This window comes from Medicago truncatula, chromosome 1 (assembly GCF_003473485.1).
Source record: "Medicago truncatula cultivar Jemalong A17 chromosome 1, MtrunA17r5.0-ANR, whole genome shotgun sequence".
NCBI classification, from domain to species: domain Eukaryota; kingdom Viridiplantae; phylum Streptophyta; class Magnoliopsida; order Fabales; family Fabaceae; genus Medicago; species Medicago truncatula.
In genome coordinates this window covers 35,525,933-35,552,376 of record NC_053042.1, presented here as the reverse complement: position 1 = coordinate 35,552,376, position 26,444 = coordinate 35,525,933, and the positions used below count along the sequence as shown (strand labels likewise).

The 26,444-nt window shown below is 32.0% G+C and overlaps 1 protein-coding gene across 1 annotated transcript; it reads right to left on the bottom strand.

Annotated features, from left to right (window-relative positions):
- Window positions 1-2,656: 2,656 nt before the first annotated feature.
- LOC11425609 (uncharacterized) lies at window positions 2,657-11,311 on the bottom strand. The gene is made up of 14 exons (XM_003590525.4): window positions 10,988-11,311; window positions 10,738-10,899; window positions 10,309-10,479; window positions 9,990-10,058; window positions 9,747-9,873; window positions 9,292-9,364; window positions 9,012-9,128; window positions 7,938-8,057; window positions 7,779-7,797; window positions 7,019-7,094; window positions 6,576-6,892; window positions 5,752-5,867; window positions 5,563-5,656; window positions 2,657-3,040 (listed from the first exon to the last, which is right to left on the bottom strand). The coding sequence occupies exons 1-14, from the start codon at window positions 11,075-11,077 to the stop codon at window positions 2,972-2,974; spliced, it is 1,620 nt and encodes a 539-aa protein (XP_003590573.1). The 5' UTR covers window positions 11,078-11,311; the 3' UTR covers window positions 2,657-2,971.
- Window positions 11,312-26,444: the final 15,133 nt, after the last annotated feature.

Sequence of the window (26,444 nt, the reverse complement as noted above, 5' to 3'; positions counted from 1 at the left end):
ATAATAACTGAGTTATGGGATTCATTTCATTTTTCAATATCACTTTAATTACTTTTTTTCAATTATAACTCTAATTAATACTCCATACGTTCTTAATTATAAGCAAATTTGACTTTTTAGGTTAATTCAATTAATGTTGTATGTGATTTATAATATGGACCACATACATCATTAATTGAATTGAATGAAGCTAAAAAGTCTAATTTGCTTATAATTAGGAACGGAGGGAGTACTACTTTCAACACTCCCAATTCAATATTCTACTTTACATTTATGATAAAGAGGAATGCATCAATACTTAACAAAGACACTCAACCATTTTTCTCTCTCTTTTATTTATACATTTTTCTTAATCTATGTGAAATGGTCAACTAGCTCAGTTAAACCGGGACGAAGAGTATTATTATAAACAATAAACCATATGTTTAAAATGGGTCCCCCTAACATATAGTATAACAGTTAGAAAGGTGCAAAAGAACGCAATTAGTCAAATTGCATAAGAGTGGGGGGAATCACTTCTACTTGCATGCATAGCAATACCTATTTTGATTCATTCCATTTCGAACCAAGACTCAAAACTTCATAAACCAACTCGTGTTTAGTAATTTTGGGAGTGGTGTAGGTTGGCCACATTTATTGCCTAATTTCAAGAAATTCTTTTCCACATCACTTTTTCTTTTGAAGGATTATTAGGGGAAAAATGGACAGTGTTAAAGAAATAGAACCTTTTCTAAAGATAAACAAAGTGTACACTCCAAAACCCACAGTCTTATAAGCGTGAGTGAAAAGGTAAAATAAGCTTAAGAATTTAGTATGTGTATTTGTGCTGAGTGTAATAGTGGTCCGGGAGACATAATTAAAAGGTTAAAGAGTAAAGAGAAGAAGAAAAAAAACAAAGGATAAGGTTAAAAAAAAAAAAAAAAAAAAAAACATGTCAACGGTTAAGGAAAAAATGTTTTGAAAGATTGAATTATATATAATTCTGAGACTTCTTTTATGTGAATCCTTTATCAATTTTTGTGCCACTGCCACCCCCCACGCCCTGGTCCTGCCTTTGGTTGGCGTCCACAAATGCAATCAATATCAACATTATAGTGAAGTGAAGTCAATGACATATGTGCTATACTACAATGAAAGTCTAATAAAGTACTTATAATGCTTTGCATATATAACCAATCTGTCAAGTTTGAAGTGTGAACATAAGAAAGAATAAACTCTTGTAATTGTTCACAATTTAGCTAATTCAGCTCAATTATTCAGATATTGGAGCATTGTTAATCAATTGATACACTTGGATAATATGGGCATGTTTACTTTCTAAAAAAGTTTTCTATTTTTATTTTAAAAAATTGGTGTTAGGTTAGTTTTACATGAGAAAATAGACTCTTGAAGGGAACAATTGTATTGTATTTTCGAAAACAATAAAAACAACAACTATTTTCATTATTTTCAAACATGTTTCATCCCTAACTAACATTTTTGTCTTATCTCCATCACAATGATTCAATCAAAAGTCTCAAATCTTCTTATTAGCAAGTTAAAATAAACATTTGTTCTAAGAAATAAAAACTAAATGTGTTTTAACAAAGTAAACATACACTAGTTTAGTCATTGTTCACTGCATAAGGTGAAGTAAAATTTTAAGTGTGTGCACCGCTAGTAAACCATTTCTCAAGCCAATGGAAATCTCAAAAAGGAAAGTGTCTAATAAAACCTAGAGAAATACAGTATAAGTTATTGAACATCACTAGTAAGGATTGCATTAAAATCTGTGCTTTCAAGCTCAGCATAAGTTAACAAAAGGAATGGAGAAAGTTTTTTTGTCACTAAACTCGGTAGAAGGAAAAGAGCATAGGGATTAACCAAAGGAGGTATAGTGTCTGTCAGGTTTTGGGTGTTATGGTATATCCAAGCTTTTGAAAAGTATATTTATAAGTTGCAGTGTTAAGGTACAAAACATCCCATTTGCCTACTCAAAGAGACTGCCTCTTTCAAATATCCCTCTGTTGAAAAAGGAGACAAACTAAAAGCCTCTTCTATTCTCTCTCTCTCTCTCTCTCCCTCTCCCTCTCCCTCTCTCTCTCTCTCTCTCTCTCTCTCTCTCCCCCTGTCAACATTCTTGTATATGTCATCTTCCACTAGGGAATCTCATCTCCAATGCTAATAATTGCCTAAGCTTTCTTTTCCTTGTCATTGCTTCACTTTTTCCTTCAGCTGCAAATCCTCACAACACCGTCCACTCCCTAAATAAGACTGTGATACTCTTAAGGATCATGGACGGTGATATTCTGTCTACCCACTTGAAAATTAATCTTTATAAGGTATCCTAAATTAAATTTCTAACATTATTGTGTGCTACACAGTAGAATATTGGGCGTTTTCAAGCAAAATTCAAGAAAATGCTACAAAAGTCAAGCTGGATTTTAAGTACAACATATCTATATACACAATGAGAAAAGAATAAAGCTGCATGATGCAGATACTAATGACATTGCAACAAATATAACTAAAAAAGATAAAAGTATCCACGGTACCATCTGATTTGCACACAATGGGGAGACCCAACTTTTTTAATATGTAAAATTTACTTACACCAACTAATCAAAGTACAAGACATAATTATACATGGAAACATCTTGTGAACTAGTTTAGCTAGTTCAAATTGGGAGTTTCATTATTTCAGGAAAATATTAAATGGTGGGGTCAAAGAATCAATACACTGCAATTTCAATTTTGATTAGTAAATTCAGTGTATCAAATACATAGGGGCTAGGGCACATACAATTGATACTACCTATACAACACTAACCACTGTTCAAACTTCAAATGTGTAATAATCATCTATTGAACTGTAAACTGACAAATAGAAGTACAGATCCAACGAAGAAATGCTTTGGTTTCAAATATGCATCAATTTATTCTTCGGAGGTACCTTGGTGGGCCAATTCATTCATAAAGTTCACTTAGCATCTCATCTGACCCCTGGCTTTGAGCATTCTAGATTCACTCCCACAAATTTGTCCAATACATTCTTAAATGCCTGAACCATACATGAAAAGAGAACGTAAGAAATGAATAGAGAACAAGTATTTTCATTCCATCTACTTCAAAAGTGTGAACATTTCCTGGAGTTTTTAACATCTAATAAAATCACCATTAATTAGTTTAATTAACATGATTTACATTTAAATGACTATCATTTTGTCTAAACTACAAAATCCTAATAACCCAACTGCTTATTCTCTTTAATACATGAAAGTGAAACTAAAGTCTCAATGCACATGCAGGGCAACCAATGCCAGAGACTCATGCACTGAAACAATGATGAGGATAGAGACAATAAAAAAGAAAAGATGCCATCATCAAAGTATATTTAGGAAATAGAAAAATAAATATAAAAAATATTAAACAAGTCAGTCAAAATTGTCTACATCAATTGATACTGAGAAATAAAATAAAAAACAGTTTGTTTGGTCAGAAAATCATAATGAGTTTGAATCTTAATTGAAAATGACAGACACAATACATAAAATGTCATCAATGTTAAGGTCATGCATAAAACAATAGTGATGGATGGAATATTAGCCAAAAAACTATATAGATGGAAGTGAAAATGTGACAAGTGATTTCCACCATTAAATGAAAGTAGCTTCCCAGTGTTCTTTACAGCACTAGTTCATCCATTATATCACTCCGAACTCAATTTTAAGCAAAAAAAATGTCTATTGGAAGCAAATGTGAACTAATCTATCTACATTAAATGTTATTATTCCAAAAATCTATTGGAATAATTTCATAACTCTATCCTGATTGTAACAATCTAATAGCTCTATCATACAATGAATTAACAAACAATACATAATACATGAATATATTGTTTATACACAAGAACGAGTCTGAAACAAATTATCAAAAAGACATCACAAATCGTATGGTCAAGTATTCCAAGGCATGTGGAAATTTTGATCTTAAGTCACATTTCATGATATTCCTACTATAACAAAGATTATCATAGAAGGAAAATAAGGGGGGCAAGGGTGGGGTTGCTGTATCATCCCAGACTAAGAACAATGGGCCACAAATAATGGGCCTACAAGGATATGCAAAGAATGAAGAATATTGCTGTTCACACTTCAATGTTTGCCAAGAAACACCAGTATTTTACGAAAATAACCCCTCGGCAGTTAACTACCGATGAATGAAACCGGTGGTAGTTAACTACCGATGTGGTTAACTACAGGGGATTAACGGTGTTAGAGGAAAAGGGAGGTTTAATGTCACATTGAGAGAAAAATAAGGGAGTTTCGCAAGTACTTCTGCTCATTATGATGGAAAATTTCAGGTTTGAAGCTCCACGGGGTTAACTACCGTCGGTTTAGTTCATCGGTAGTTAACTAATGAGGGGTTATTTTCATAAAATACTGGTGTTTCTTAGCAAACATTGAAGTGTGAACAGCAATTTTCAAGAATGAAGGTATAGCAACAGCAACAACAGAATGGGAAGGAGAAAATCAGTTAAAAAGATTAGAGGGGGAATAACATAAAGGACATGTGTCAATTGGAGAGTGGAGGATGAGACAGGGAATCAGTTCCATACAGTAGAAAGGTGGGGGTCTGTGTGAGGGGAGGAAAAGAATTGGATAGTAATGGAAAAGCTTTGCCTTGGCGAAGGTTATTTTCTCCATAGGGAGAGCAGTCTAGTTGTTTTACATTTTGAACCATAGTCACTCTATTTTCTTCTGAGGAGCTTTGCTCCATTGATAGCAAATTCAATACAATCAATCCATCATCTCCATTTCAACATTGGTTCAGCTTATTTGTTTTGTTTGAGCATTTTATTATGTGTTAGCCGAGAGGCATTACCGTGTAGCCTAGAGAGGCTACTATCTAGGACAAAGAACATTGTAAGGTATTGCATGGAGAGGCCGTCCAGAACAAAGAATGTTTCAGGGCGAAGCTTGAGAAGGCTATAAATAAGCATGTTACATAATGAAAAATCCAATTGTGTGCGGATTTTCAACGTAGTCCACAACTTTTGTGGGTGAAGCCGATATAAAGTCTGTGTGCATTTCTCTCTTCCTTGTTCTATTAAGTTTAGTAAATTGGCACATTTGTTAGTACGAATTGTCATTTCATCAGAAATTGAAAACTGGTCTTCTCAAGAATATTTATTGTTACTAATGCAGAAAGCTCAAACCTTGTTTTAGAACTTATGCAAACACATTTTGAGAAGGTATTAAATCCTGCCAACTAGTTTTCAAATAAGCATAATAATCATACAATGGAAAACAGTTCAAGTGTATATTAGAAAACTTCCTTCCGAGGATGTGTCATTCCATCAGCAAATTCATGTTGCATCATTAGAAGACTTATCTTTTGAACAAACTTTGAGTGCTTGTATTACTTGAGTGAGAGTCAGAAAAGTTTGGGGTTAATAGGTTGGAGAGTCAAGGGTTGCAATTGAATTCCCTTCATGTGACTCTAAGTACACACACCAGAAGGGTAAATATGGAGGAACAATGAATTCCAAAAGATAAAGCTAGAGCACAGCTCCTCAATTACCTGTTGCGTGAATAGCTCCTTCCCCTTCAGAATAGAATTCATTGCTGCAGATTGATCATCAAACGCACTGTAGAAAACCTCGTAGAATCTATTCCTGCAATTAAAAAGGCGACCAAAATAATACGACATTATCTTCTTGACAACCAATCACATGAAACACTTATGAATATAGTACATATTAGAAAGTACCGATCTTCCTCAATAGTTAGTTCATCCATCTCATCAAATTTCCGTGTAAGAACTTCAGCCCCAACTGGTGATAGTACATGCAGAACAAGAGCCTCTAAAGTTCTTGGGAAGTTGTTCTGAAAATAGTAAATAGTGCAAGATTTTTTAAATATAAAACATAACTTAAAAATATCAAAGAAATAGCTACAGCATGATTAAACACAAGGAAATTAGTATGTAATTTGAGTTAAAGAAGTAGCAGTAGTCTTTATACAACAAACAAATAACTCAATCTCATCCACCTCAAGCATCACTTCTAAAGAATAAAGGAGGCATGAAATAAAAGCAGTTCCCTTTTAACGACAATAACGCCTTTTCCCACTAGTTGGAATCAGTCATACTCTAATATATCAAATAATGCCACAATGTCCTACCATAAATCTTGTCTAATGACAAGCCATTTAAATCTAAATTCTTCTTAATGGTTGAGCCAATAATTTCATTTGTCTCCCTCTACCTCTAATAATTAGACTATCCTACATATGATCTACTCACTATACATAGGCTTTTACAAGTAGTTCCCTTCCAAGCAGGAAAGATATTATTATTGGAATAGTCACATGAAATATTCCTGAGAAAATGAGAAAAAATAAAATGAAATGTATTTGTCAACTTGCAAGAAAGAATTCCATCGATATGATCAAGTACAAATGCCCTATGTCAACAATAACTTTGTTAAATCATAATTTGTATCTAAAACACCCACAACATGGTTCACAGTACAAAGAAGTGCATAAAAACAACTTTTCAGACATTTGTAAATTGTATGGGAAATGAAAACTCACTGCCATGGCAAGAAAGACATTTTGAAGAGTTTGTGGTTTGACGTTCCAGAGAATTTTGGCAACTGGATCATCTTTCAATTCAGAAGTCGCTATTTTCTCATATTTATCACTGCCTATAAGATCATAATCATTTATAGAAGTTGACAGTGATTGCTGATCCTGGCTAGCGCTAACACTGTTGTGAACCAAAGACACGAGTTCATGAAGCACCTGGACTGCAGCAGGTTCTAATTCTAGCAATGTGTTCCCCTCTTTAAGTCTTTTCTCCTTTAAATCCATTCCTTTCAACATCTGACTGCAATTTTCATCAGCGTGATCTGGTAATCAGATTATCAACATCGGTTAGTCCGTCAATGGAGAAATGATAAGCTGGAATTTAGTTTTCATGTAAGGAGAAAACCATAGAACGCAGCTATATTATAGCCATTTACTAATTATCTTACTTGCTCTTCCATTCTTAGGAAGCGCGTTCGCACACATCCTAGTTTTTCCCATCCCCAATTTTAGCAGTTGCTGGTCCTGTCCTATATTGAAAAAGCATGTCACCGGCCCATTACAAAAACTACTAACTTGTGAGCATAAAGGAAAAAAGAAATCAATTTAACTCGATGAACTTTGATAGACAGAAAACCCCTCTGTTCTCCACACTCAGGAACAAAATTTAAATAGACAAATGCTCAAAAGACTTAAGCTTCCTGTTAGAATTAGTGACTATTATTAGTTACTGTTAGTATTCCTAGATTGTACAGATTCTTAAAATAGTGCTAATCAATTAAACCTTCAAATGTATTTACTAACACCATTACAAATACAAGGTGGTGTGGTCTGATTTAGACACACAGAGGTACAAATTTTACACTTCCTACTTCATCAACCATTTGCAATGAAAATTTTCTGAAAATTTGAAATTCAATAACAATTAATCTGTACACTTTATGCTACCACACAAGAGAGAAAGGAACTGCATGGCACTTAACGGAGCTAAACATCTAAAGAAGTCTGAAAAAGGAAATTATTTATATGCACGCAAGCACACATACATATGTAGATGCATTCATAAGTAAGCTCATACAAGAGCAACACTAAAATATTAGTTCTCTTCCGTATCCATTCTCCAACGCCACCAAGACAAATGAAAAAATAATAGTGTAGACTTCAATAATGTTTTCTGCAGTAACTGACGTGTACAAAATAAGCACATACCATCTCTTTGTCAATCAACCTTTGAATGCGTCCATTGGATCAACAGGTAAATGATATTTGAAAGAAGAAGAAAAAAAAAAACCAATTAACATTCAAAAGTCTTTTTATCACATAATATTCGATGACAACTTTAAACAGAGAACTACATCATCACCATACCTTCTCAATATTCTGCGTAAATAATAAGCATCCATATGTTCCATCATGCAAGACATTGTGTTGGATCTCCACCAAAAGTTAATAGCAATAGTAAAATCATCACTATCTACTTGGTGGAACCTACATCATAGAACAGTAATTAAGTGACGAAGTATAGAGAACAAGACTAAGACACCTGAGAAGTTTATTTGTGTAAAAAGAAACATAGATTTTGTCACGAATATACGAACTAGGGAAATATGTCGTTGCACTTTAAACACAAAACATAGATCCTACTGCAAATATGGTTGGGTGGCATGAAGTGACAAATGAAGTTGTTGAGACTTGAGTCTCATACTGGATGTGATCATGAGATACGTTCTAGAAAAGCATTTATAAGTGGGAGACATCTTTCACCCTATTTTGTAGGGTTGAGTTAGGTCCAACCCAAATTCTAAGATGGTATAGGAGTTTATCCAAGATTCAGTGGGTCACTTTATTTTTTTATTTTTTTTTAATGGCAAAATATATTATATATAAATAGGGGATTAGATCCCAAGTATTACACCAAAAAGAAAATAAAAATACACCAAAACACCCAGCGCTTGTTATTGTCCACTCAGGTAACACTTCGATATTCAGGTTTGAGCATGAGAGGGTGTGATAAGAGGCCCATGTTGGATATGATATGTCCTGAAAATGTGTTTATAAGTGGGAGGCATCTCTCACCTTACAAAACCGTTTTGTAAGGTTGGGTTAGACCCAACTCAAATTCAAAGAGAAGACTAATGCACTGAATGTATATGCTCAAGCAACGGAAATTAAGAACAATCACAAGATCAATAAACAAACAAAATGAATTTTAACTGCATCTAGGATATCTAATTATGAGCTGTTCCTTCAATAAGTGTGAACATTGAAAGTTGCAGATATTTATCTGGTACAGAATTGCCAGAAAACAATCAGAGAAGTTAAGCTGTTCTCGAATGACACCCAAGTTTCCCTGTCCATGTCTGCCAAATATGGAAGAGAAATAATCTACCCAAAAACAGAGAAAGGCTTATCAAAAAGACGTTGATGAGCTATAGACCTTACCATCCTTCAGGAATGAAAAGTGCATCGCCTGCCTCCAGAACAACCTTTTGTCCAAACTCCATTAAGTCTTCTGCCCTTGGATAAATTGAGTAATCAGGGTTTTCTAAAGCAACCGAACTGCCACGAGAATTTTATTGAAAAGAAAGACAAAAGAAGGCATTATTAGAATATACAAGATATGTCAGTGAGCCATGTTTTGAGAACTCAGAACTGAACATGTAAGAATCCGTGTTTACTACATCAATACATATAGAGGGCTCTTAGCAATCATTGAGTATACCTGTGATTGGAAGCTTCTCCATAGATAGGCATAGGGTAGAGTGAGGAACTAGCAGAAGGAGGCCACAAAACAACTGCAAGAAAGCGGTTTCATTAAAGGAAAGAAATGGATAGAAGCTTGAGGAAGAAAAAGAAGGTCGGGGCGGAATATATATTGTTGAATAAGTAACTGAAAACCCTAGAAAGGATTTTTGCAAAATCATAGAATGAAAATAGACAGTGAAGCCAATAGAGTTCCAAAACTCTGTTATATGTTTTTTACTAGCACATTACTTTAGACATTAAATAAATTAAAACATCGGCAAACCAATACAAGTACTAAAAATTCCTACACGGCTGATAGCATATTACTGACAGGGAGCACCCTGCATTTCTGCAGTGGCAAAAAAACTCATGCTGGGCGGTAGTAGGATAGGATAATAGGTCATAACAAGACGAGGAAGACGTATACCTTACCTTGTTTACGGCCAGAAACTATGCACAAAAGATTGTGGTGTGGATCATAGTGAGTACTTGATCTAGATTGCGCATTGTTCATCCACAAATTTATAGAAGACAGATCTTTTGCTCCCAAAATTGGAGGCTGCAGAGGACAATATGATGAAATTATAATTTCATAAACAAAAGTCTCTACTATGAAGAGAAACATACCGTGAACTATAAACTAAAACACAAAATAGCATGCACAAATAGACTAACCGTCTGAATGTCTTCCCTTAGGGTTTCCAATTGAACTTTCTCCTGACGATTACTGTTCATGATCGGCACCTAAAGAAAAATCACCAAAATTCATTCCAAAACACAATAACTACTAACATTTGCTATTCAAAAACAAAAATTGTTTTAAAACTATAATACCATTAAACTATCAAATCAGTGCACAGATGGCACAGGGACAACATAGAGATGACTTAACAACATTAACAAAAAAATAAAAACTTGGTAGTATTGTCAGAAACAGTATAAATCAGTTTTGATGAACCAATAAGAATAGGTTATTTCATATTGGAGTTTGAACCTGGGCTAAATAAATTTGTTCAGGAATATCTTCGAATGACAAACAATCATGTTGTGAGCTATCCGTTTGCGAGGCAACACAATGATCGTTGTCTAGATGCTGTTGTTGCTGAGTTTGCATATGCATCCGTTTCTTACACAAATCAAGGAAGGTAGAAAATGGTAAAGGAACCTGCAATGCAAGGAAATGAAAAAACAAAAAAAATTAACTTAACATCACCATATAATCTCATATCTCAAATACTACTACAAGCTCTCAAGTATAGCTTATGATAACAACTTATAGCATATATCAATACAATTTGACTTTAATTTATCATGTGTTACCGAAATAGCTTATTCTTAAGCGCTGATGCTATAAGCTGCTTAATTAAGATGTTTATCGAAAATGTTGATAATTAAGAGCATATAGTGTTAATTAATTACCCACCCTTTGATGACTACCAAGATCACCGTAAAAAACAGGAGCAGATGAAGATATCATAGCCTCGACCACAGAAGATCCTACCCGATCCTGCAAGTAGTTGAGTCCATCGTTCCGTGGGTTCCATAGAGAGAAAGCTGTCCAATTCTTGGTGCAACCGCATAGAACCTTTTAGGTTAGAAAATTCAAATATTAGTAATTAGTGATGCAAGTAATAATTGAAAGAAGAATCTGATAGTGTTGTTTGTTTGATTACAGCGGGAACGTTTTGAGCTTCGATGAGAGACTCGAAATCATTAGATGTAAGAACTTCTTCATATCTTCGGATTTTAATGCAATCTTCCATTTCTTTCTTCTAACTTCTAACAACTTTCAAAGAATCAAGTTTCAGTTTCAGATAGATTTTCAAGAGGAGGAATTCGACACTTCTAGTTCAAGTTACAAAAGGATTACTATTTGCACCGCACTTTTTAGTTTTTACTACTTACATTTCCTTTCTCTTTTTTCTCACTGCTATCTTTTTTCTAATACACACTTGTTATACGGCGTTTCCAACTCAATTTTTGCTTATACTCTCCAAGAATCCCCTACATAGTACTTCCTCCGTTCCTGGTTAAATGTCTTTTTAAGGTGAATGTTCCTTTCCTATTTAGCTGTTGTTCGGATATTTTAAAGGTATAATTTATCAATTATACCCTTTATCAATTATTCTTATATTTTTCCATAAAATTAATTAATGTTATATATTTCGAAAACTAAAATTTGTTTTTTTAAGTTTTGTTTTAAAACAAAATTTGTTTCTTCTTATCTTTAAATTTAAACAAATTTTTGTTAACTATAATAATAATTCCATGAAGAGTTAAAATTTTATAAATAAGATGAGTGGTACTTGTTAAAAATTTCAAGTGTAAAGTAAAAGAACATATATTTGAAAGATAGTAGTAACTAACAATTGTTGGTTACATATTAAATTTATTGTAAAGATAAAGTGTGTGCAAAAAAATAGGAAATTATTAGTGGAGTAAAATGAGGGAATAATAGGAGAAAAATGTGCAAAAATACACTTCGTTATTTTTGTGCTAAAATTCTAGAATGACACTTAAAAAGGAACGGATGGAGTATTAAAGAGGGTGTATTGAATTATGATTTGAAGGGATTTTAAAAGATTTTTTTTATCATGAAAGAGTTTTGTAGCTTAAACAAAGTCATGTGATATTCAAGTAAGATTCTTTGTCATTTCAAAAAAAAAAACTGCGATATTAAATCAAGACTCTTCATCACTTAAAAAAGTATTGTTGTATTCAAAATCATTCAAATTTCAAAAGATTGTTTAATAAATCGGATTTTGTGAGATTTTTTAGATCGGATTTTGTGAAAGAGAGTGTGTTTTGATTATTTTTTTCAATGAGTCTTTAAAATTCGTAAAATCTTTTGAAATTCATAAAATCATTTCAAATTCATTAAAATCTTATGAGTTAAATCTATTGAAATCCAAATTGTAAATCTGAATAGTCTTTTAAAATCATCAAAGTAATCAAAATCCTACAAAGTCTTTTAAAATCCTTCAGGACTTTTTTAAATAAAGATTTTTCTTTAAAATCCTAATCAATACACCCTCCAAAAAAAAAAATTAATGACTTTTTCCTCATTATCCAACGGTAATGAACACTGATATGAAAATTTATCAAAAACTTAGATGATGGAACACACTTAAAGTATTTTATCGGTCATGAACAGTAAAAATTAACGGTAACGGTAAGTGACACTATACAAAATCCATTTTATAAATATTTCACTCTCATTCATAATTTTCACATCATTCTCGAAATATTTATCAATACTTTCAAAATGGTTAAATGTTTTCTTACGTGCATTACTCTACTTGTGATTGTTTTGCTCCTTATTAGCATTATCGATGTTGAAGAATTAGGAATATGTTACAAAAGAATAATTATATTTAATGTTTTCATATTATTAGGCTTAGCTTAGACTATTACCATATATTCCGATAGAGACATAGATTAAATCATTGTATTATAATTATTTAATTAGTGTCCCGGTTAACATTACTAAATTTCTTAATCCGTGTAAAATTAGTAGTTATTGGAGAGAGTAATTTAAAGAAAGAGTTATTATTAATATATTTAGTTGGAAAATTCTACGGTGAAGTCATGAGAATGACTTTTCTAGTGAAGTCAACACTATAACATCAAAGGTGTATTGAGTAGCACCCCGCTATTTGTACGGTGGCATCAAAAATTCAGTCCCCATAGTATCATCAATTCATCAGATTAACAAGACTGCACTTAATCTAATTTTATCCTACCTTGTTTTAAGTGCAATACCCCAGAAGTGTGACACTTAAGACTATCGCATAATATCAACAACTATGTTTGCATGTTAAGTTAAAGATGCCAACGATAAAATAGTACATGTAAGTTCAATATGTTGCAAGCATTAGTAGATGAACTACTATTGATCATTAATCATCAATCAACAATTTAAAAAATGAATCGAACATTAAGATCAAAATTAACTTTTTCAAAAAAGTCAGTTTCACGGTAGAAGCTCCCACTAGTTGTCATTTGACAAAAAAAAAAAAAACTCTTCTTGATTTCAAATTCGGCGCCATAACTCTAACAACTTGCTATTAAAATATGGCAAAAATCTAAACATGCTAAAATTGGGAATCTACCGTCAAAAATCGATTACGCGCTATGTGAAACAAATTCCAGTAAATTACTAAAAGGGATACTTGATCATATATAAATACTTTGGGGCTTCCTTTCAAAAAGAAAAAAAGAAGAAGCAAAACCATGGAAAAAAAGAATAAAACGCAACTCAACCTCCAACGCCATAGATGATCCTCAACCGCAACGTCAAAAAGTTCCCTCCAAACCAGTCGAAATCGCTGGTGATTACTTCGCAGGCATCTCCAATGATCACTCCCTACCTGCCCCTTAATCGCCGCCTAAGACTCCTGATTGCCCCGTTTACCAACACCTTGTCAAACGGGGGTTTTATTTGAAGAGAGAGAAGGTTGAGGATTGTCTTTGCCGATTAGGGGGTTCGATAAATGACTTGGATGTCCGGGGAAAAGAAAAAAGTTTGTTTCCGAAAGTTTCTGTTTTCCGATCTCCATTCTTGTGGTAGTCGTATACTTCCTACTCCTATTGAACTAAAGCTCAAAACTACTCTCCCTGGTACCTACGTATTGCAGGTTAGGTTTCAATTTCGATATCTACTAGTTACAAACCCGTGCTTCGCACGGGTTCAATAACGTATTCGATAAAAAAAATCTTTGAAAGAAGAGATGTTAAAACGACAGAACATTGTGATTCATCATAAAATATGTATGGGCTGATTAAGAGAGCATATAATCAGTTTATGAGATTATGAATTGACATAATTTTTAGGATGAAAACTATTGGAACCAATAAAGGAATCAATGATGTGTGAATTTACATATTATCCAAAATTATAAAAAAGAGTTTTGTTGTAATACCCATATTTACATCAAATGAAATCAAGCAAAGAAGTAGCATCACTGAGTGAAGATAATCTAGTCTAGGATTAAAGTTAAGGTGATATGTTGAAAGTGCGGATCATGAACACCAAATCTTTATTTGGAAACGACTTGAACGTGCATATTTTTAGGTGGCTTCTCTAGATAAAAAATTAACTTATCACCTACCTCTAACACATGTTATCGGCAAAATTTGAACCATTGGCCGCCTAAGTATTTTTTGTAACTTGCTCTCTTTGCCGCTATCAAGCGACACTTATACCTTTTTTGAGCTTGTTTGTCGATGAATGTGATTGTTTTCCGTGTTCCTTTTAGAAATGTCATTGATATCTCATTTGAGAAGTGCTAGGTACAAAACAAATTGCAGTGTTAATTAGAAGTTATATATATGTATATTTCTAAAACATTTACCAAAGCATTGTAAAGATTTACTGTAGGAAAATAGCATGTTTTATTTTTCTCAAGAGATTAGGAAAACAACATTACAATTAACATGATACTAATTGGAACCAATGAAGAAACCAACAATGTACAGATTAACGTTACATAATAGTTAGATTTATAAAAGAGATTGCAAGTTTCATAGACTAACCAAAAAGGAATTTTTGTCAATACTTACATCGGACAAAATGAAAAGAACAAATGACATCCCAAAATCAAGATAGTTTACGACTACAGTCCAAAGCGATACATCAAAATAGTAAAAGTTAAAATAGTTCAACAACAAAGATCTACTTTGGAACAACTCGAACTTGCAAGTTCTTCTGTGACTTTTCGAGATCAAAGATGAGCTTACCACCTTCTTCCATCACTCGTTATCTGCAGAAATTGAACCACTGCCCACCCAAGTAATTTTCATAGCTTGCTCTATCGGCGGTAATGAGATGACAATTATACTGTCTCTGTGTCTGGTCATCAATGAGAGTGATTGTTTTGCGCTTTCCTTTCAGAATTGTTCTTGACACCTCGTTTGGGAAATGCCAAACAGAAAAATAACTGCAATATTAGTTTAATGCATATTTACATAGATAAGATGTATGCGAATATAGTTACATATAATTTATAAAATAAAGGTAGCATAACTGATTTTAAGCTAAAGAAAATGTAACATGACTTCTAATTTATCATCCTATTATCTTCATATAAAGTCTAGATAAATGCATGCATGTGCATTATATGCACCCCGTTGACCAATTAACATTGTTGAAACAAATGGAAATTAAGCATCACTTCCGCATGTGCATATATAGCTGGCATCATTTGACATTGATGTCTTCGTACATTTGGTGCAACTCTCATAATACAATCCAAACTGGTTATGATTGAATTTAGTTGTTTTCCAAATAGTGATGCAATATGTTTCCTAACACAAATTATGCACATGAAATAAAGAATAATGCAATATGTATTTTTAATTTGTGCGTAAAAAAACTCAAAGCATGTTTGTGCATAAAAAAAGCAGACATTGACTAAGTTTATAAATTCAGCAATTGGCCTAACATGTGACAGTTTGGAAAAATCGTTGTACGAAGTACGTTGAGAAGAAGTCGAACTCTGACTTAAGTTCTAACTGAAGTTTGACTCTGAGCTTGAGAAGTGTTAAAGTCACGACAACAATTCAAGAAACATGGTCAAAAAACAATCAAATCGGATTGTGAAATAATAAGTTACTCTAACACTGTATTGTGAAATCATAATGCAAACTTACTAAGTCTTAAACTTCTCAACAACCGGATGATGTAGGTTGATGAGCAACCTCGAACCTGACCAATTGTTACATATATTTGGGTTGTCATTGACTACAAAATGGAAGCAAGGAACTCAAGGTAAATAGATGGTAAATGATAAAGCTACGAAGTATTTTTTTCCATAGTGTTACATCAACTATATTCCCACTACATAAGGAAAGACATTTTTCGAGTCATTATCAAACTTATACAAAATTCTATCATCTGATGTTGACAAAATAGAAAATAATACCTTTTCTATTTAGCAATATTTAGTTTTTTTGAATAAGAAAAAGATATGCATAGTTTATTACAATATAAAGGTGCAATATATATATAAAAGATAAGTATAGTTTTTTTAGGCATCTATACCTTTTATGTGTGTGTCTATATATATATATATATATATATAACATAAGCATGATGTTTTTAGGCATCTATACATTTTTTGAAGAAAAGACATCTACAATTTTACTTTTAATTAAAATCAAAATTTTATAAAAATTATACGCATTAGCGTAACAAAAAAACAGACACACATAAAGTATTACTCTAAACACTAATATGTGTGTCTGTATATTTGAGAGGTTGAAGAAAGACAATAAAAATATTATGTATCATTAAATGATAGCGTAAATAAAAATATTTGTGAGGTTGTTATAATTAAACGATATTTAAATTAAATATATAAGTGATAAAAAGATAATAAAATTTCTTTGAAAAAAAGGTAATAAAATTAAATGGAACCTCCTTTAAAAAATTAAATGGAACGGCTAAAAAAAAATTAAATGGAAGAAAAAAACATATTGAAATATAATATTTGAAAATAAAAGAAAAGGTTCCCAACGTGAATTGAAGAGAGATGATTGTGAAATAAATTGTCGAGAAATAGTTTTTTGAAATAGCATTCAACAACTTTTGGCCAAAGCTCATTCCATTCAATTTTATGCATTAAAAAAAGTACTTTTTTTAGTAAGTACTTAATTGATATTGTACTTGGCCTAACTTCTCCTTAAAAATGAAGAGAAGTTGGAAAAAAAAAGGGTCAAACGGTATCTTAATCTCCCACAACGGCAGTGTAGAAGCAACTGAATTTGTGAGAAAAAAATTAGAAAATAGTTAAAAATAAAAAAATTGGAAAATAGTCAGAAGTTTTTAAAAATATGAAAATTGGAAAATAGTTAATAAAAATCGGTGAGGTAACACTCAACCAAGCAATACTAAAAAAAATTATATGCATTAGCGTAACAAAAAACAGACAGATGGACATAAAATATTACTTTAAACGTTAATGTGTGTGTGTATATATTCGCGAGGTTGAAGAAAGGAAATAAAAATATTTGGTATCATTAAATGACAGCGTGAATAAAAATATTCGTGAGGTTGTGATGATTAAACAATATTGAAATTAAATATATAAGTGATAAAAAGATAATAAAAATCTTTTGAAAAAAAGATAATAAAATGAAACTGTTCAAAAAAATAAAATAAAATAAAGTTAAATGAAAAGAAAATATATTGAAATAAAATATTAAAAAATAAAAGAAAAGGTTTCCAGCGTGAGTTGAAAAGAGGTGCTTGTGAAATATATTGTCGAGAAGTAGTTTTTTAGCATTCAACAACTTTTGGCCAAAGCTCATTCCATTCAATTATATGCATTAAAAAATGTTCTCTTTCTAGTAAGTACTTAATTGATATTGTGTCTGACCTAACTTCTTTTTAAAAATGTAGAGAAGTAAAAAACAAAACCCGGGTCAAACGGTATCTAAGCAACTGAATTTGGGAGAAAAAATTGAAAAATAGTTAAAAGTGTTTAAAAATATAAAAATTGGAAAATAGTTAAAAAAAAATCGGTGAGGTAGCACTCAACCAAGCAACACTAAAAAAAATTATATGCATCAGCGTAACAAAATCACAGACAGACAGACATAAAATATTACTCTAAACGTTAATGTGTGTGTGTAAATATTTGCGAGGTTGAAGAAAGGAAATAATAGTATTTGGTATCATTAAAAGACAGTGTGAATAAAAATATTTGTGAGGTTGCGATGATTAAACAATATTGAAATTAAAATAATTGATAGTGTGTTTGACCTAACTTCTCCTTAAAAATGTAGAGAAGTTGGAAAAAAAACCGGATCAAGCGATACCTTACTCTCCCATAACGGCAATTTAGAAGCAACTGAATTTGGGTGAAAAAATTGAAAAATAGTTAAAAAAATAAAAATTATAAAAGTTATTAAAAATATAAAAATTATAAAATAATTAAAAAAAATGGTGAAGGGCAAAATGGAAAATGTAGCCTAAAATGATGAGGTGGCATTAACCACACCCCCATCAATAGGAAATTACTAAAATGCCCCTCCAAGGGGCAAAATGGTAAAATCCTAGGGACTTACTTTTATAATATAGTAAGTAGATTTCCTTTCTATCATTTATTTGCGGAACCTGAACACTTCACACCCAAATGCTGCAATGAATTGGTAGGTCGATGAATTTATCAATATCTTAGACACCTCCAATCAACAAGTGATACCTCCTCCAGGGATCAATAGGATTCTCAAGTTCAAATTGACCGATGGTGTTCAAACAGTCGATGCACTAGAGTACTACACTCTTGAAGCCCTTCAAGTTTGTGAGCCTCCTGGATTAAAGGTTTCATACTAAAGCTAAGTTATACTAGATTGCTTGGAGTCTAAGCTATCTTCTTTACTATTATCATGTAATATATTTTGCTTTTATTTGCTTCTATTCTCTTCGTTTAAGGGATCTTTTGGTACGTACTTGTTGTGGATCGAAATCTCTAATGTAGAAGTGAGACATGGAATGTTATCGCTGGTTCCTGGAAATATTAGAATATTGGGGGGAGGATTAGTTGAGCCTGTGGATGAAACTCTAAAGTGGGTGGTTGATGATCCCAGTCACAGTGACTCGATGTTGCCCAACATTGATACTATCCTTGCAAGCTACCAATGTAATAAGTCCTTTATGTTCTTTCTAGATTAGATTACATAAATACGTGTGTGAGAAATGCAATATAAGGAAAACAAATTTTGTCATACAAGAGCTTCTAATATTGAATGAGTTAGATTGAAGTTTTTTATCATATTTTCTTAACACATGTGTAAAGATTGAAGCATATACTCATGTGTCAAATTCGTTACCTCATTAAAAATTCAATCCTGCATCAGTTAAATGCATCATGTGTCACATCAGTTAAATTTTTTATCATGTGTAAAGATTGAAGCATATACTCATGTGTCAAATTCATTACCTAATTTTGTAGGCATGGTTAGAACACTAGAAGAACTTTCACCATTGAATGTTGGAGTAAGCATATACTCTTTAAGGCTTTCATTTTTCTGGCATACACAAAGACCAAAATGCCCATGAAAGTTAAGTGTCATTGGCTCTAACAACAATTAACATTTGTTGCACTCTATCACATAAGCCAAACTGCACTCCATTGGCATAATCTCAACATTTTTTTTGTTATTTTTATGTACTTCATTCATTGATACATTCAGGAACTATTTTGACATCAATGACTATTTGGACTAACAGAGGGCATAATCACGTACTATTTTGGCATTTCGATACATTGAGTGACTATTATGGTTATTTGTTACACATTTAGAGAACAAAATGGTTATTACTCCTAAAATCAAACGCAAATTATCGAAAAAGAAATTCCTTGAAACAGAAATTGTTTAAGTGACGATTACATTAAGTTAACTCTAATTGCAACGACATCTAAAACAAATTCGTTATTTACAACCAAGGATCCAAAATCAGCTAAACATAAAACTACTACACCTCCTGACTTGCCGCCTCCTTCTTGATATTTGATACGTAGTGGCTTGGATCATCCCATCCCTAATCCTCGTCAAGACACAACGAAATTCATGATTGAATGAATAAATGAACGATTGAATGAATAACCAAATATATCAATGAGTGAAGTAGGGAAAAATAACAAAAACATGTTGAGATTATGCCAATCAGTGCAGTTTGGCTTCTGTGACAGAACACAACAATTGTTAACTACCGTAGGAGCCATCTTAACTATCGTTAGTGAAACGATAGTTAACTGACGTTGAAGGTGAAACAATAATTCATATTTTTCTCTTTTTGGGATGTCTAGTGAAAAATGGAATCCTAAAGAGTAATTTTGCCGCAAGTTTCTCTAGTACAAGTTCTTGGGCTCAATATTTAAACTTAATTTAAAAGGGATTACTATTTGCACCGCACTTTTTACTCTTACATTTCTTTTCCGTTTTTCTTACTGTATTTTTTCTGAATACATTACACCTGTTCTACGTTTCCAACTCATTTTTTTTGGAATGGATATACATTCATTCTCAAACCAACAAAGTTGAGATTCTATATTTTGAAACTTAATTTCTAAAACATGAGTAAATGTTCACGAGGTAGTAAAAATTTAACATAGTAATGTCATGATACATAGTTCAATTTCTCTAATTGTACATGATCATTAGTAAAAACCTTTTTGTGAGCAGAAAAAATTCTCTCAAATCTTCACCTACTATATATTCGGCTAAAAAAATAAAACTTAATAAACTTGAGATCACGATTCTGCTCAAGATTTTAGGTTCATGTTTGTATATGACCCTCAGGTTCTCTCAAAAATCTTTTAATTTATCGGAATGTATCTTCTGATTATACAAACCTATCAAAAACAATTTTCAATCGACTTTTTTTTGCACAAAATTCATCGGAAATTATTTTTCGATCGTCCTTTTTTCAAAGTTGAGCAACTTGGTGTAACGCCCTTTTTAATTATTTGATTATTTTAATGAGTTTAGAATATACTTATATGATTTGTGTGATTTATATGATTTATTTTGATGAGTGATATTTTGTTATGTTATATGTTGGTATTTATTAGTATAATATATATGCTATTTGGTTTAGAAATATATATGTTATAGAAATATATTTGTTATAGAGATATATTTGTTATTTGTTATAGAAATATTTTATATTATATATATATATATATATATATATATATATATATATTAGAATAGAATATTGAGTTTAGGGGTTGTTATGAGAGAGTTTTGGGGGAGAAAGAGAAATAAGATAAAATAGAAAATAAAAGTTATAAACAGGAGAGACCTAGTTTAGAAAAACATAACGTACGATCAATTTTGGAGAAAATGGAGAAAAAACCAAGAGAAGGGAAAGAGACCTAGCAAGTTGCGATTTTTATATTCCAAGGTAATGGTGGGACTAACATTCAATAATCTTGAGTTTGTGATTGTGAAAATTGTATTTAATATGTTGTAGGTTTAGTTTTCGAGAATTTGAGAATTAGGGTAAGAGTGATGATTTTGAATGAAAGTGAAGTTGAATAATATGGGTTGCTTTTTCTGATTTTTCTTTTCATCTCTGCCCCGAATTTGAAATGAAATATGGTATTGATAGGTTCATAATTGGTCTTAGGTGTAAACACGAAAGTTGTAGGTATGGATGTTAGGTTTCTAATACCGTTGGTCTGACGTCAAAACGATTTATAGAACTTGAGTTATGGTCAAATTACTGCACGTAGGTCACAATGAATTTTTATGAATTTCAGCACAACTTTGTCTGAATTTGAACTGAAAACTGGTATTGATTGGTATAGAATTGGTCTTAGGTGTAAACACTAAAGTTATAGGTATGGATTTAAGCTTTCTAATGCCGTTGGTTTGACTTCAAAACGATTTATAGAACTTGAGTTATGGTCAAATTACTGCACGTAGGTCACAGTGAATTTTTATGAATTTCAGCACAACTTTGTCCGAATTTGAAATGAAAACTGGTATTGATTGGTACCGAATTGGTCTTAGGTGTAAACACGAAAGTTGTAGGTATGAATGTTAGCTTTCAAATGTCGTTGGTTTGACTTCAAAAGGATTTATAGAACTTGAGTTATAGTCAAATTACTGCACGTAGGTCAAAGTGAATAATTGAATATGATTGATGAATTAGTATATGAATGTATATGTTTATCAGTATGATATTGTTTATGATTGATGAATTAGTATATGTATGTATATGTTGTGAATACAATATTGTCCATGATTGATGAAGTATTATATGTATATATGATGTTTTAAGATATTGATTATTATTTGATGTTGTTATATTGTGATATAATTGTATATGCATTACTTGAATTATATGTGAATAACTGAGATGTTGTTGACTTGCATTTGATATTATTATGTCATGCTGTTTTTGTATACTATTGTGTTGCTGTTGTTATTTAACTAAGCTGCATGAGTCGGTCTAAGTTGATTAAGATGATGAAGTTCCAAATTATTGGATTATATAAGAGTTTGTCGATTTAAGATGTTTAAGAGGTCGAGTCCATGCATTAGCATTTCATTGTTGGGGGCTTGATGCCCTGGAGCCTTTGCTCACTTAAGTTGAGGGTTTGATGCCCTGGGAGCCTATTTACGCTCAAATAAAGTTGAGGGCTTGATGCCCTAGGAGCCTATTTACGCTCAAATATGTTGGGGGCTCGATGGATTGGTACCACATGCATATAAGAGGTCTAAGTTGCATAGTCGAGTTGGAGTCGCATTTGTCGAGTCAAAGATGTTTAAGTTGCCAAGTTGTTGAAGCTGTGATTCTTTATATGAACTATTAAAGACGTGATATATGATATATTATTATCTATGATAAATATTATGATGATTTTAGGTTGTTAAATATAATTATTGAATTATATGCTTAATATTATTGTTTTGTGAAATCTCACCCCTTCTGCTTGGAAATGTTGCTCTTCGTATGAGTAACTTGCAGGTATTAAAGATTAGTAGGAGTGGTGGCTCAAGTGTCTTAGGGCTCTGATACGTAACGGGATGAGAAATTGTTGCTATGTTTATCATTCTTTTATGTATCAATTTTGGAACATGTTGTTGAAGCTTTTATTGTCGTTGAATTAATTCCGCTGCAAAGTTTTAATTATTACATTGTTGAAATTTGAAGGATAATTATTTAATTATTCCATTTATGATTTTTAAGAAAATAAGTGTAACATTCCGTTTAAGGTGTTTCACTCTGATTAATTTATGAAATTTTTATGTTGGGAAAACGGGGTGTTACACTTGGAGGCGAAAGAGCAATCTCCGTTTGTGATTGGGGTATATATTGAATTGTATCTAATGTGATGTGCTTATTGCCTAATATCAAATTTCAGTCAAACCCTAGTCGCATCAACATTTGTTGGGTTGTACTACTACTCATTTCTTAATGCCAATATCATATGTATCTCAACCACTTCTTTTGTTCTTTTCCACTTGAAATCCCAAACTTTTTTAAGTTGTGTAATTTCCACAACTTGTCCGTCTGAAAATATATAACTAATTAATTTATATTTTCACATGTCCATTTCCTTGCTTACGAAGCTTACAATGTTTTTATCTTAATGTGACTATTATTATAAACATGGACAAGTTGATTCTAATTGTTTTATAAAAACATTGATCCTTCAGTCTGTATAGATTAATCTCACTATGTCAACCAAATTTTATGAACGAAATGATCTCTACATTCTTAAAAGCAACCCTTATTTTGCTCAATTTCACCTACTTCGAGTACCAAAACTAGTGCAAACATTAAACAAGATTGGTTCAAACATGTGATGTGACTTGGTTATTACTACTTTTGTGCTTGTTTAAGACATTTACGGAGTCATGCACATATTTTTTGAACTTGTTGCAGCCAAACATTACTATAACAATTTAGAAACAGGATAATACAAAAATAGTGAAACACTTGCAGCCAATTTGCTAAATACTAGTAATCACCAATTTGATTAGGTCAAAAACATGTCAAAGACTTGTCTCAAGACAAATCACCAACGTATGGGACAAGTTAACATCTTCAAAATCATACTTTTTAAAAAAAAAATTGATTTCCCTCTAAAATAAAGTGGACAGTTTATAATTTTATAAAGTGATAAAATTTAAATTGAAACCTGAAATTCTTAATATTAACCCTTTTTAATTTTATGAATTTCATTTTAAAAAGTAACAAGTGTATTAATAATTTTTTCGCATATTTTAGCTATCAGAGCCATTATTTAAATTTTATTTAATTTGCTTAATAGAAGCCTAAGAACAACAAGATGTCCCTTAAGTGAAATTAGCATTCAAGATATATCTTCACAATCCGAAGAATCTAAATGTGCAAGAAATTAACTGATGTGAGTATGTGAGACGTTCTAAGTACAATTACTTCAACTAAAAGAAAAATCAAAAGGTTGTCAAAAATGACAATGCCCCGTTAATTAATTTACTATTCTACTCTATTTCTTTCTATAGTTGCCTTACATTAGGTCTCAAGTCAGTATCTAACCAACCTTGGCAATGGCATGGGCTTCTGGATTCATATTACACGTATATTATGTAATATTAGTGTATATACATTGCCTAACATTTGATTATTGGCTTCATTTCATTGTAATTATTATTCTTTTACTTTTTTTAACAAAAATAAATGATATTCATTTAAACCGACAAAATGCATTGATACAATACAAATTTAGAGTCGCTAAAAACAAATAGGATGAATGTGCAAACGACATAGTTCATACGACTTATGTTTTTGGATCTGCAACGTTGACAACGCCAAAATCATTGATTGAATCTGCACTTGATCAAAGTTTATTTTTCAACCTAAATCAGATAAACACTTTATTAAGACGTGAAATCTCAAAAACACGTCGCACAAATACGAAAAACAAAAACAAACAAAGTCGTGCTAAGACGATGAAATCATAGAACTAACGAAAGAAAACTAAAAAAATGTGAAATCACTCATTAAACTAAAAGAGAAATAAAAACAATTTGGAGGGGTGATTGCAGGTCAAAATTGACCATAAATCGCCCACCTTTGGAGATCGAGAATAAGTTGGTCTTAAACCACCACTCTTCGACAGAACAAGAAGAAAAATGACGACGACTATGGTGTGTGGAGGAGATAAGAGAGATAATATTTGAGTTATCTATATTCTTTTACTTTTTTTAGGAAGTGTATTCTTTTACTTGTTATACTAACAAAATGTTGACTTTGACTAACAAATGGATGGAAATGACTAAATTGTTATCATTTAACAAAATTAAAGATAAATATGCACATTTTTTTTATAGGAGCCCATTACGAACCTCACAATAGAGATAAGAGATAAAAAAAAAAAGTGTTTTATCAAATTTAATGAATTTGTCAATTGATACTTCTTCAAGATAAAATTTTGTATTAACTATCATATACTTTGTATTTGTTGTGAGTACAATCGTTACTACTCTGTCTGGTGTTGTTCAAGCAAAGGGCAACAACATTTATGTGAAAGTGATCCCCTTCTCCAATGCCTTCAAAATCATCTGAAGCCCTCCCTCCTGTATTTTCTTGACCCTAGGTCCAGACCATTTTCATGACCCTAGGCCCATACTCAAATTGCTTGAAGTGAAAGCTTTATGTCTCCTATATGTTATCCATCGAAAAACTGAGCTCGGATCAATGAAGATGATATTCAAATTGGATTCAAAGTTATTATACATCGCAGAAAATTTAATCCATTCGACCAATATGAGTATGGTCTCTTATTTTAAATTTTAGGAGTAGTTTATCTTCTTATTTTGACAACTCTTAAAGTGGAGTTTTTAAAGGAAAAACTCGTGTGTTGGTTCACACTAAAGTAGCAGGGGTGGCTACATATATTGATATTTTAAAAATTATGACGAAGTTCCGTTATGTAGTACTGATTTTGTTATTAATGAATTTTCCTAGTTTTGCTTCGTCAAAAAAATAAAATCTACAAAACAAACATCCGTTTTAGTATTAAATTTCTTGAAGAAGCGTTTTGATCAATGCTCTGACTCGAGGATTATAAAATAACTCTATAATTATGCGGAAAAAATCTCAATTCACAACAAAACACCCCTTTTAATTATCATGTTACTTAAAAATAAGCTTAAAACGATGAAAAAAGAAAGAACAAATGGGGCATGTAATAAGTGAAAGGATGAAATATCTCTATAAACTTCATGAAATCAAATCTATAAGGAAAACAAACAAATGAGGAAATATACCCTAAAATAAAATCAAATACACCAACTAGTTAGTTAAATTAAAAAATAGAAATATACAATAACAACTGGTCTCATTTCACAACCAAATGTCAAGAGGAGGGAATATCTAAAGCTCTAAAATCTCATGATCCTATCCCATTAATATTCAATTCAACCCTATTTTGCAGACCAAGTCCTGCATGAAAGAAAGAAGACCCTAACCTAGTAGAGATAGAAAGAGAAAGTGGGAGAGAAGAGGCTTTCACGTTTTTCCTTCAATCACGGGATCCCACGTGGACCCTCTCCATTCATGGACCCCACTCTGACGTGTTAGTGTTACACCTTCGGTGCAAACAAAAACAAACTCAGATAACA

Coding starts and splice junctions, on each gene's coding strand:
- LOC11425609 (XM_003590525.4), bottom strand. CDS start 11,077: ATGGAAGATTGCATTAAAATCCGAAGATATGAAGAAGTTCTTACATCT. Junction 9,874..9,989: donor TAAGGGAAGACATTCAGACG/GTTAGTCTATTT, acceptor TGTCCTCTGCAG/CCTCCAATTTTGGGAGCAAA. Junction 3,041..5,562: donor AGGAGCTATTCACGCAACAG/GTAATTGAGGAG, acceptor TGTATGGTTCAG/GCATTTAAGAATGTATTGGA.